The sequence below is a fragment of the Podarcis bocagei genome, assembly GCF_964188305.1.
Source record: "Podarcis bocagei genome assembly, chromosome: 10".
Classification (NCBI taxonomy): Eukaryota; Metazoa; Chordata; class Lepidosauria; order Squamata; family Lacertidae; genus Podarcis; species Podarcis bocagei.
Window position 1 is genome coordinate 9533115 of NC_138135.1, and position 13390 is coordinate 9546504.

Below are 13390 nucleotides of genomic sequence, written 5' to 3' on the forward strand. Positions count from 1 at the left end.
GGTAGTGTCATAGTCCCATCCAGGTCTTGTTGTTGAGCATGCAAGGGCTAGGAGTCTCCAATGAACACTTGTCTGAGAGCAGAATCCACATACGAAGTCAGACGGTCCAGAGGTCAGGGACTCCAGATGGAGAGCAGGAAGCATCAAAGTAGGGCCAGGAACCACAGGTGTTGTTTCTGGCATCTGACTGCTGCTGAGAGCTCTGTTTTAAGAAGTCCGCAGCCAGCTGGTTCTCATCAGTGCCTTCTGTTCGGTGTCCTTGAAGGCTGATCAGCTGCAGGTGGAGTCACCCTTCAGCCGGTAGAGATGACTCCTGGGCCTGGCCCATGACAGATAGTGCAGGAGGTGCTTGCTGGCGAGGGCTGATGGGATTTTTAGAGTCCAACAGCATCTGGAAGGCCAGAGATTCTCCATTCATGGTGTAGGCAAACATCTCATACACCAGTAGTGTGAGAGACACCTATCTATGTGTTTCATCAGGTAGACAGGTGTGCCTCTGTCACATGTGATGGTGCACAAGCCACTGCCCTGTACAGAGCAGTAAACCTGGAAGTTCAGTGACCTTTTGTAGGTTCTGATGTCAGTCTGTTGACCCTGAAGGTCCCCTGCCCACCCTAATGGTGATTCCCATTTGTCATTAAGAGCTGTATTTGGTAAATGGGTTTTTGCCAATCCCCTACTCAGAGCCTTCACACAGAGTGAGTTAAAAGTGTGAGCATAAACTTCATCTGAATTTGTTTTAATATGAGGCATCAGAGTTCAAACTAACACAACAGAAAGGAGATACACTCTGTCTTTGAAGCAAAGGTGGTTCCATGAGATTTGCAGTGGGAAGGCACATGGAAGAGCTGTCTGTTTCTGTGCAGTGCAAGCGAGGACTCAGATGCATTTCAATGGTGATAACCTTTCGTCTGCTTCGATGACATGAGATCTTTTAGCACCTTTTCTAATGAAGCACCCTGAGATGATTTTCAATTTAGGTTAAAGACACACATACTTGCTGAGTTTCCATACAATGAGAAAACAGCTGACCTTGTAACATTCTGCAGGGACCTTTTTTTTTTTTTACTGAGGATGTAGAGCATGTCCCATTGAAGGTGTGGCTCATACATTAGTTTTTAAATGGAAGCCAGTGAGCTTCATTTCACATCAGAAGTTGGTTGGGTGAAGTAGCTCCTCGCTTGTTTTTAATTTAACCCTTGCCACAGCTTTATCGGCCTGTTTTCAATAAATCACAGTGTCTGAGAAAGGCATTCAAGAACCACCTGCACCCACATAACTGGCCCAGGCTTTAAGAGTGGATTCTAAGGCCTTTCTTCTGGATCCGCCACTGCCAGTGAATAGATTTAGAATGACGGACACACAATAGAGGGTTTTCCCGTGGTTATTTATTTATTTCCAGTATTTCAACACACACGGGCCGCTGTGTATTATGGCAATCTCTTCCATGAGAGTTGTGTTTGGCTCCTGCCTTTCTTTCTGGTGAGCCCAAAGACTTTTCTTTCCCAGTTGGCTTTCAGATGGGCTGAGGTTGCTGGTATCATGGGCTGGGAATGCAGGCGCTGACTTTGGAATTCTTAGCAGGTTTTATTCTTCCCCGCTCCTCTGATTTATATTTAACGAGCTAAATTATGTGCTTCCTTTAAACTATTTCTGTGCCACTTTTCAGGGGCACAGATCTTCCCAAAGGAGTTGGCAATGGAAGAATCGCAACAAAACAATAAAACAACAGTAATTAATAATTACTTATTACTAAGCTGCTTTGGGAGGATCTGTTATCTGAATGAATGATGAATAAGGAAATGAACGAATGTAAGTCACTTGAGTATAACTTGCGGACAGTGTACTGTAACAGAGGAAACAACAATACTGAAATTGGGGGGAAAGAAAATGTGGGAAGAACTTAAGCAGAGCTCTTGTGAATCAGGCCAGTGGCCCATCTAGTCCAATATCCTGTTCTCATAGTGGCCAACCAGATGCCTATGGGAAGCCCCAGACCAAAACCTGACCACAAGAGAACTTTCCCTCCCTGGGGTTCCCAGCAGCTGGCATTTAAAAGCACACTAAATCCAACAGTGTAGGTGGCTCATAGCCACTTTGGGTATTTGCCATTGATAGCCTTATTCTCCATAAATTTATCTTTTAGAATTATAGAGTTGGAAGGGGCCCCAAGGATCACCTAGTTCCACCTACTGCAATGCAAGAATACACAGTTGTCCCACCAAACCTGCAGCCTTGGCATTATCAGCACCATGCCCTAACCAACTGAGCTACCCAACTAAAGCCATCCAAGTTGGTGTCCATCACTGCTTATTGCGAGAGCGTATTCCGTAGCTGAACCAAGCGCTTTGCGAAGAAGCACTTTCTGAAAGTCCAAACACGCAACGCCAAGTGGATCACTTTTATCTACCAGTGTTGGACCTTGCTGAGCTATGGGGCACAGGAGGAGGGGAATGGGATGGCAAAGAAAGGGTGGTCTAGCATGGGAGCAGTAGAGCTTTTGTTGTTGTTTAGTCGTTTCGTCGTGTCTGACTCTTTGTGACCCCCTGGACCAGAGCACGCCAGGCACTCCTGTCTTCCACTGCCTCCCGCAGTTTGGTCAAACTCATGCTGGTAGCTTCCAGAACACTGTCCAACCATCTCGTCCTCTGTCCTCCCCTTCTCCTTGTGCCCTCCATCTTTCCCAACATCAGGGTCTTTTCTAGGGAGTCTTCTCTTCTCATGAGGTGGCCAAAGTATTGGAGCCTCAGCTTCAGGGTCTGTCTTTCCAGTGAGCACTCAGCTACACTTAGTCATAGAGGGAGCTTGATCTGAAAACCTTTACAGAGGCTTAAGCAGTGGAATAGGCCTATTGCTGCTCATATGCTTCCTGGCTGATCTAGTTGGTTCCCCCCGGCGTTCCTTGCCAAAGCTTGGTGTGCAGGCTGTTTCCTTGCTTGTTATCCCTCCAGTCCCACCTTCAGGTTCTGTTACAATCTGAAGTCCCATCAGAATTGAAAGAGTAGAAGATTTGCCTGTTGCTCTGCTACAGCATACCCCTCAAGCTCCTGTAGAAGAAACACGGAGTTGATATTGTGGTGTAAAGGCATTTGTAGTAGCTGCATGCCACCACATTTCTTTCTCATTAGTTTTGCTCTGATTGTGTCAACATGCAATTTTGTAATGTACTATAAGATGAAAATTGCTATAAAATTGGCTTTTCTGTTGTATTTACGAGACAAAAATAAAATGGCAGCAACCTCTCGAAGTGCTGCTTCACACACACTCTTCTCCTCAGAGAAGAGGACCCATGCGGCTCAGTTTTCTGGCGGCTGTCATGCTGCAAAGGTGTGCTAGTAAACTGAGCCATGGATACTTTTTCCTCCTTCTGTTCCACTGAACTATATTCCACCCGCAAACGCCTGCCATTTGGGCCAGCAATTCTTTAAACCTAGTTTGCCCTGCAAGTTGCATCTAAAATGCAGGGAATTTTAAAAAACTCTGTAGGGCTCAGCGTTTGGATTTGGATTTGATATCCTGCTTTATCAAAGGAGTATCAAAGCGGCTAACATTCTCCTTTCCCTTCCTCCCCCACAACAAACACTCTGTGAGGGGAGTGGGGCTGAGAGACTTCAGAGAAGTGTGACTGGCCCTAGGTCACCCAGCAGCTGCATGTGGAGGAGCGGGGAAGCGAACCCGGTTCACCAGATTACGAGTCCACCGCTCTTAACCACTACACCAAGCTGGCTCTGCGCATCCAAAAAGACAGTCTGCAAACCGTTTTTGTCTCTTGCACATTTGGAATTCGTTGCACATTAGGTTCTGTATTTAAAACTCTGTCTCTCGTTCATATGCCACAAGTGGAAAATGTGAAGACCTTGCTTGTTTCCATCCTGATGTTTTGGGGAAGGGTTCCAGAGCCCGTTTCAGAATGGAACCCTTGATCCCCACTTTTCCTGACCTAAAGCTAATATAGCCCCACAATTTATCGTCCTATTAAGTGACAATTTCAATTAACCAGCTAAGAAGCAAAAAGCCATTTCTCTGGCAGTACATTAGAACCTGTACAGTAATGTAGTTTCTAATTGACAGTCCATTAAAGCAACCAAGATCATTTCTAGCTAATGTTTGCATAGTTCTGGAGTTTCTCTTTAAAATAAAGAATTTCGTTAGACAACAAAAGCCCATTTGCTCATCGCAGCATACCACTCTGCATATGTGGTGTGTGCGTGTGCGCGTGCACGTACATTCTTTTACACAACTTCAAGCGAAAGCTGTGTCATTTGAAAGCCACGCTAAACTGAATCTAAGTTGATAAACGGCTGCTTGATAGTCTGCAGTCAGATTAAAGCCTCTCAGTGGGTCGCGACTCAGCTGTTCCCTCAAATGGCAGATTTAAAAGAAAGAAAGAAAAAGCTGAACAACTACACTATGAATATTGCCTTTGTGTCAGAAATGTGCCTTCATGCTTTAAAATGATAAAAAATTGCAATCGATCCTTACAACTGTTGTGTTCATCTTTATTGATCAGGCACAAGAAAGATAAATCGCTGCCCAAATAAGATTATAGTAAATGTTAGCATCAGAGGGGACTGTTGGTTGATAGAGGACTATTCATCATCTCAAATGGTGACCTGTCCGTATGTGCATTGTCGTCCGTCTGCTTGTCTAATCACATCCCTATTGATTTTATCTGTATCTGAGGAACCTGGATGTGACTGTCATTGGGCGAGCGAGATTGCTAAATGCAATGGGGGTCAGCAGTGTGAAGAGGATTTCATTTTCATTTTCTTAGCAGCCAACAATGATTTATTAAAAAATAAACTACCCCCAAAATCACATGCTTGGAACTTGGGTCCGCAGACAAATGAATTATTAGGTCTGAATCACAGGAGCAAGATCCGAGTTGAGAGACCACCATGTTCTGTCTAATATTTGTGTGCCCTTTTGACTGTGGTATCTGTTACACAATTTATTATAATTTGCGTAAAAAGTGTGAGGCTCAAAACACAATCTTGCCCTTCTTCTCAGCTTAATGATTTTTCCAATGATTTTTGTAGATCCCCAGCAAATTCAGAGCTGCCTGGTAAAGCAAAAGACACAGGCTCAGATGATTAAATATCTGTCCTTTTACCTTTCCAGATGGAGTAGTTTCTTTCACTCATCAACATAGTAAAGGAGTAAAGGAGCCTTGTTTCCTGTTGCCTGTCTTCTGCTCTTAATGTGGCACAAGTAGAAAGAAAATGTCTTGTGATGTTTTCTTCTTCTGACTTCGCATAACCATGGTTTGGATCTGATAGTCAGGAGCGTGTCTGAGGTTAAAAGCTTCTACCTGCTGATTAAAAAACTCTTGGGGATTTTCAGCTTAAGAAAGTTGGTGCCTGAGGGACAGATTACCCATTTTGCAAGCCATAGAGATGTCTCCAAAAATGATGTCCCCATAAGTAAGCTCTCCCCAAGCCAAATGTCTGATAGTGTTTACCACATGGACTGTGAGTTTCTTTACCTGCATGGCAGCCAGTGATGTGAGGTAGGGATACTTGCAACGTGATAATGTTTACTGCTAGATTATTACTGTAGCTGGTGGGAAGACAATGTAACCATCTCTTTTTTATATATATATAATTTTTTTATTAGTTTTTCACAATTTTTATAAACACAAACATAACACAATACAAAACAAACAAACACATAAACAAACATGTATAATTTCATATCCTTTTTTCTTAAACCTTACTTCACCGACTTCCCCATACCTCCCCTTTCTGCATCCCAATTCCCAAATTTATTTCCATAAATCCTACCCCTTGTTTTTATCGAATTTTCTCTTACTTTTTTCCCTTTTACTTAACCTTTTACAGCTGTAATCCCCTTTTGTCTAAAACTTCAACATTTTAACATTCATTAATTTTACAATATTTCTTAAGATAAATTCTAAATTTCTTCCAATCTTCATCCGCCGTCTCTTTCCCCTGGTCACGGATTCTGCCAGTCATTTCAGCCAGTCCCATGTAGTCTATCACCTTCATCTGCCATTCTTCCAGAGTGGGTAGATCTTGTGTCTTCCAATACTTTGCGATGAGTATTCTTGCTGCTGTTGTAGCATACATTAAAAAATTTCTGTCTTTCTTTAACACCAATTGGCCGACAATGCCCAAGAGAAAGGCCTCTGGTTTCTTAGGGAAAGTACATTTAAGTACCTTTTTCATTTCATTATATATCATTTCCCAAAAAGCCTTAATCTTTGGGCACGTCCACCAAAGGTGGTAGAAAGCACCTTCAGTTTCTTTACATTTCAAACACTTATTATCAGGCAAATGGTAGATTTTTGCTAGCTTGACTGGGGTCATGTACCACCTGTAGATCATTTTCATAATATTTTCCTTTAAGGCATTACATGCCGTAAATTTTATACCGGTGGTCCACAACTGTTCCCAGTCAGCAAACATAATGTTGACAATGTAACCATCTCCGAAGCATATAGGACAGAATTAAACTGGAAGTTCCCACCATTGGTCTAGGTTTAGCCAAGAACTTGCTGGATGAGTTTGAGCAAACTGCTCTCTTTTGTCTTCAGCCCCCAGTCCATAATAGGATCATAGGAATACTGGTCTCCTTTACAGGTTTGTTATCAGGTTTGCTTAATGGAAGTGATGCATTACTACATAAAAGGGGTCTCTAACAGCAAGGATTATGTTTGCTATGGCTTGGTCCAAGAGGACATTCTTGGTTGACCATGAAGATTGTGGCAGGGCACAGAGAAGAATTTCATATGCAGATCCCAATCAAAAAATTAGCTAGTCTCATTTAAAGAGTGCTGAGAGCAGGGTCCTAGCATGGTATCCCGTTTATTATATGTGAAGTGTAGTCTATATAAATATGAAATGCATAAGACATCTGTGGTGTAATACAGAGGCGCCATTTTAATCACCATGTTGGTACAGGCCAGCTATTGCAACTTGCCTTCTAAACCTTTAATCATCTCATACATGGCCCCTGCATCAAGGCAGAATGAAGGGGCTATTGATGGGTCAGGTTCTGCATCTACTTTCTATGCCCGGCATTATGGATAAGCAATCCAGCTGTTGTTTGCATTAAACTAGCAACCAGGTTCTAGGCCTCATTACAATCAGCGTCACGGTTTTTAATCTGCCTTGAAGTTTTGCCCTCCTGCTGTTTCCCCAACCGCCAGCTAGAGTTTCACATCTGGGTTGGAAAGATGGGTTTGGGATTTTTTTGTTACAGGGGGTGGCAGATTCTGAGCAGTGAGGCGGTTGTAGATCCTTCATCGGACCACTTTCCCCACTAAAAATTGCCTCCCCCAGCCTCACTTTGCAGACGGCATTTCAAGACATGTGTAGAGATAGAATGTGCGGTTCTGCCACTCAGTAATTCTGTTTTTTTTATGATATTTATTAATATTTCACAAACAATAAAAACAAAATCCAACATATAAACGTTTAAACATTTAAACTACAAAAACAAGACAAATAAAAATACACAGTATAAAAACAGTTGATAGAAGAAAGAGAGAGGGGGGGAAGTAAATAATGAAGAGTGAGAAGAAGAAAAGCCAAAAATGAAAGCTAAAAATGAATTAATATTTTCAAATCTTATATTTTCTTCACTAGTTTCTTGACCTCCTCACACCTCCCATTTTGTATTCCAGTTCAAATATTAAATTCAGCAAATCCTTACCCTCTAGCATTTATCCTTACTCCATATATTAACCTATTATTATAAATATCCATTTCCAATTATCATTCCCTATTTACATTTTCTTAAGCATCTCTTTACCAGTACCACTTATTTTCAATCAAACGTCATTCTTAATTTTACAGTGCTTCTGCAGGTAGTCTTTAAACTTCTTCCAATCTTTAAACTTCTTCCAATCTTCCTCCACTGACTCTTCTCCCTGGTCACGGATTCTGCCAGTCATCTCTGCCAATTCCATGTAGTCCGTGACCTTCATCTGCCAGTCTTCCAGTGTGGGTAGCTCCTGTGTCTTCCAATATTTCGCGATGAGTAATCTTGCTGCTGCTGTTGCGTACATAAAGAAAGTTCTATCCTTCTTTAACTCAGTAATTCTGATTTTGCAAAGCATGTCCCCCTTTCAGAGGCACAAGCAGTTGGGAGGTCTACAAAAGCCCTCCCCACCTCTTCCCAGATTTATATATATGTAGGTGCCATTTCAGGGTCCAATTATGCATAGATTATTTTAACTATAAAACTAAAGCAAAGGTCCACTCTCTCTCTCTCTTTCCCTCTCATGGTTCTATCAGTTTATCAGAAACGGCAAGCTCTAGCCATGGGCAAGAGAGAAAGCAGTAGAAGCTGCTGTGAGCATTTGATCTTGCCATTGGCTGAACTGTTATGATGTCACAAAGCTCAGAGCAAGGCTGGGGAGCAGAGTCAAAATGGAAGACAAGGAGACATGAGCCGTGAATGCCATGGATGTTAAGGGTAGAGGGGAGCCCAGTGACAGAGGGCGAAATAAGCAGAAAATAGATGGAAGTGGGGAGCCTAGGAAACAAGAAGCAGAGGGAAAAGAGGACCAAGGAAAACAGGTAGGAAGGAACAGAAGGACTGGATAAAAGCAGGTCTGAAGAAGCTGGATGTCGGAATGATTAGGAATAAATTGGTTGTCTACTTTCCAGTCAATGGGCTGAATTCAACTAGTGCAATGAGCCCTCCTAGCGCAACAGGGCTTTCTCGCCTCTCCTTCTGCCCCTCCCTGTGCCTTCCCCCAGATTAGGAGAACACGCCCCCCCAACAGCACACAGGGGCAGGAGAGGGAAGATTGTTCCATCTGGCAAGCAGAAATTCTTGCACTGATGGAACAGTCATAATAAGGTGACAACTGAATTCCACCCAGTAAGTTTTTCGCCACTTAGAATAACCACAGCGGCAAATTTAACGAGGTTCTCTTAGTAATTGTTGGACTTGGAGTGAGAGCAGCTGTGGGTGTCTCGTTAGGGCCTCATGAATTACTAAACTCCCCCCTCCCCCTGAAAAAAAAATGCTTTTCTCATTTGGCATGCACTTCTTTGATTGCTTACCCTTATTTCTCTCACTCTCTCTGTATTTCTAGAGCTCGCAGTTCTATAAAGTCACCACGGAGCAGTACCAAAAAGCTGTTGAGGAAGTAGATGCCAGATTCAAGTAAGTTCCTCTCTCTTTTTCTTTTTATCCTTGTACTATTTTTGAAGGAAGACCATGAATCTGATTTCTTCCCTGCCCCCCCCCCCCGGCCTTTGCTGGGAAAGCGAAAATGGAAATGAAGTGAGTTGTGGGTATTGGCATTGCAGGAAAAGCCTTGTGACCAGGGCTCCAAATCAGCTGAACTGTGTCCTGGTTGCAGTATAGGAATTCAAAGCAGACACATGTCCTTAACTTTTGTATGATTCATATTGGAAAGAATGGGACGGAATCTTCAAAGAAGGATGCGTCTCCTGGATCAGGCCCACTAAGATGCAGGGGATGACTGCAAGCACTGTTATTACTTTTAAAGCATGCGCTTGCCATCATAGGAATCCCAAAGATTACATTAGGTTGCAGACCAATGGACGGGGGCCCTTCTTTAATTTTATTAATCATACAGTGTTTTCTGTTTTTTAAAGCGCCTTAGATTATATTTCTACCTCTGTGATTAGATTTCAGCCATTTTGGTAAAATCTCTCTCTTCCCCTGCCCCCAATGGCTTGAAAGGTATTTAAATCAGTAATTTAACTTTGCCCTTGTGTTGAAGGTTGGGTTGAATTCTCTTTATTTCTCCGGAGGGCTTAATGAAGATCCAGTAATTGCGGGACCGACGTGACTGTGACCTTTTGCCCTGGTCTTTCCTTCTTCTGCTGCTAATTCTTGCAGGAAGGCATCATCCATCATATTTCATGGCTTTCATTTCAGAAATGTTAACCCCCCCTCCTATTTTCCTGCTGTTTTCTGATGAATGCTGTCAGTAGAAGACAGAGACCAGTACTCTGTTGTTATCTGGAAGTCTGTTGTTGCTGAAAGGCTCTCAGCCCCCATGACAACATATCATTACAGCTACTTAATAACTTGATAAAGATCATAAAGGAGCCTTATGGCAACTCATGGCTTTAGTCAGCCTTCCCATAGGAAAACAACCAAAGGACGAGATATTTTCTGCCTTTTCAGTATATCCTGGCTGGGGCAGGCAGGAGTTACACTCCAAAACATCTGAAGGGTGCCAGTTGCATGCAGTTTTTCTAACGCACTGTGAATATTGGTAGCTCTGTATCAGAGCTTTCCAAACTGAGTGTCACAACACATTAGTGTGTTGGCTGCAGTGTGTAGGTGCGTTGTGCAAATGCTCCCCGTGCTCCTCCTGGGGCTGGAAAGGAGTTAGTTTAACCTCCAGTTTGCTAGTAACCCCCCCCCCCTTGAATTTCTGTGTCATGAAATGATGCATGTCTAAAAAGTGTGTCACCAACATGAAAAGTTTGGAAAGCTCTGCTCTATATTAATAATTGTGGTGATCTGGCATGTTTCCACATCATAAAGTGCCGACCCGATTCCTGTTTCTGTTAAACCCACAGAAAGCAGCATTAAACATTAAAAACATTAAAAAAAATAAACTTTAGCACCTAATACAGACTACACAATTTAACAAAAGGCAGTTTAAAATATAGCGGTACCTCGGATTAAGAACATCCCTGTTTACGAACTATTCGGTTTACGAACTCCGCAAAACCGGAAGTAGTGTCCAGGTTTGCGAACTTTACCTTGGTCTAAAAATGCAATCTGAACAGTGGAAGGACACTGGCCGCAGGAGGCCTCGTTAGGGTTTAAGAATGGTTCCGGTTTAAGAACGGACTTCCGGAATGGATTAAGTTCGTAAACCGAGGTACCACTGTAGTAGTTGAATTGAAATGCAGGAACCACCCTATAGCAAACTAAGATGGAAAACACTAAAAGCGCCCTGTGCACAGTCCTGTCAATATGGAAGCATATGGAACCTTTCAAGGAGTCTCCTCTATGGTTTTCCCTTTGGACTGCAAAATAAGTCACTAGATGATTTCTTCAGGCCCAGAAACTCTCAGACCCAATTTACAGGGATTTCTGAGGAGTCTTCCCTTCCCTTCCCACACCCCATTCAATAGTTGCATGGTCTTGAAAAGCAATGGTCTTGAAAAGCAATCAGTGTGGTAAAATCACAACTTTCCATATACAGTGGAACCTTGGTTCTTGAACGGCTTAGTTGACGAACAAAGCAGTTCCCAAGCGCCAAAACATCTGACTTGAGTGCAAGAAGATCCTGCGGCCAATTGGAAGCTGCTCCTTGGTTTTCGAATGGTTTTGGGAGACAGACTCCTGGAACAGATTAAGTTCAAGAAGCAAGGTTCCACTGTACTAAAAAACTTTCTTACAGTACAGATGTAAAGGAGAAAAGTCACCTTTCGGTGACTCAAGACTAAGCCTTATGAAAATCAATAAAAAGAATGGGGGGGGGATAAGAGTAAGCCTTCTATACTTTTCATTCTCAAACTTGCCACATGCATGAGTTTGAGTCCTCAGGCATTCAAAAGGGTCATGACAGCACATGATAAGTAGTAGTTCCAGGGCTTATTTATAACAATGAATTACTTAAAGGTAAAGGTAAAGGCCCCCTGACAGTTAAGTCCCGGCACAGACGACTCTGGGGTTGCAGCGCTCATCTCGCTTTACAGGCCGGCATTTGTCCACCGACAGTTTTTCTGGGTCATGTGGCCAGCATGATTAAGCCGCTTCTGGTGCAACGAAACACCGAAACCAGAGCAGTGCACAGAAACGTCGTTTACCTTCCCGCCAGAGCGGTACCTATTTATCTACTTGCACTTTGACGTGCTTTCGAACTGCTAGGTTGGCAGGAGCTGGGACTGAGCAACGGGAGCTCACCCCATCACTGGGGTTCGAACCGCCGACCTTCTGATCAGCAAGCCCAAGAGGCTCAGTGGTTTAGACCACAGCACCACCCGCGTCTCCATGAATTACTTAAACAGGCTTTAAGAAGACTAGGCAAGTTCATGGGGGTCTGGTCACCCCAAATTTCTAGCCATGACAACTACAGTGGTGCCTCGCAAGACGAAAAGAATCCGTTCTGTGAAAAGGGGGGGGGGAGGGGAAAAAAACCAGCAGGAACTTGCAAGACATTGTCGTCTTGCGAAGCAAGCCCATAGGAAATTCGTTTTGCGAAGCACCTCCAAAACGGAAAACTCTTTCGTCTAGCGAGTTTTCCGTCTTGCGAGGCATTCGTCTTGCGGGGCACCACTGTATAGGCTGGGCACGGGCACGTTGATCTTAGCCCGCAAGACCGTTCTTCACTTTCTCTTTTAGTTTAAGGTTTTCCTTACTTAAGAGCTTGAAACGACTAGAAATTAAGACAGCCCGGGAAGAACAATTGATTGCTTTATTTTCCCGAGCTAAACGTTCCCAGTGCAAAATGTTTTATGTATAACCTGACACAAAGCACTTCTGGCAAACTTATGGAAATAGGCATGCCTTTTCATACAAATAATATCTACAAATAATACCTGCAAGCTTTAGACATGCAATTAAGGTACAGCACTCAGGAGTTATCTGTTTGCCTTTATAGAGAAAAAAGATAGAAAACACAGAGGGGTATTTTACTGGGAGGCAGGGTGTCAGTCCTTCCCATTCTTTGAAGAGGGAGCTCACATTTTTCCAGTAGTTGTTCAGCCAGAGGACCTACTTTCTCCTTTCCCGCTTTCATGATTTCAACTTCCAGGGCAGAAGTGACAATAGGAAGGAAGTGGGTGAGATGTCCCTTAAGCAGAGATACCAGCATATTCTCTGGAACCTGAAAATATTGCTTTAAATGTATACATAGCTTAAGTTATTGAGTACAAGCTTATTATTCACTAGAACAGTGCTTCCCAAACTTGGGTCTCTAGCTGTTTTTGGACTACAGTTCCCATCATCCCTGACCACTGGTCCTCCCTAGGGATGATGGGAGTTGTAGTCCAAAAACAACTGCAGACCCAAGTTTGGGAAACAGTGGGCTAGATACGCACGTGTTGTCTCTGTGGGCACAGAAGCAATTGACATGTAGTGTTTGATACGACCATAATTCACAGTTTTGGGTTAATTTATGAGTAAAACTTATAACTAGTATAATAAAACATGATATTTAAAACATTACTGGGCATATTATTTTACTGTTAATTCAAGACCCAATACTGCATATGATTTTCTTACAGCCCATTAACATCTTTTTATTTCCCTTTTTCGGCCCGTGGAAATATTAGGAGGGGTGGGGAAAGATGTCTTCCTGTCTGCCTTGATACATAAATGCATATTAAAAAAATAGTCACAGTGTTATTTTCATGCTCCCAAGAGTTTAATTTAAACAGATGTTCTTTTAACTGTCTTCTGGAGTATAGCTTGATAA

The 13390-nt window shown here is 42.9% G+C and overlaps 1 protein-coding gene across 1 annotated transcript in view; it reads left to right on the forward strand.

The window, feature by feature from the left end:
- Positions 1-13390, forward strand: part of CHCHD3 (coiled-coil-helix-coiled-coil-helix domain containing 3) — a 203884-nt gene that overhangs the window by 147288 nt on the left and 43206 nt on the right. The window contains exon 6 of the mRNA XM_081210516.1: positions 9071-9141. Coding sequence (XP_081066642.1) covers positions 9071-9141 — 71 coding nt within the window. The remainder of the gene's footprint in view (positions 1-9070; positions 9142-13390) is intronic.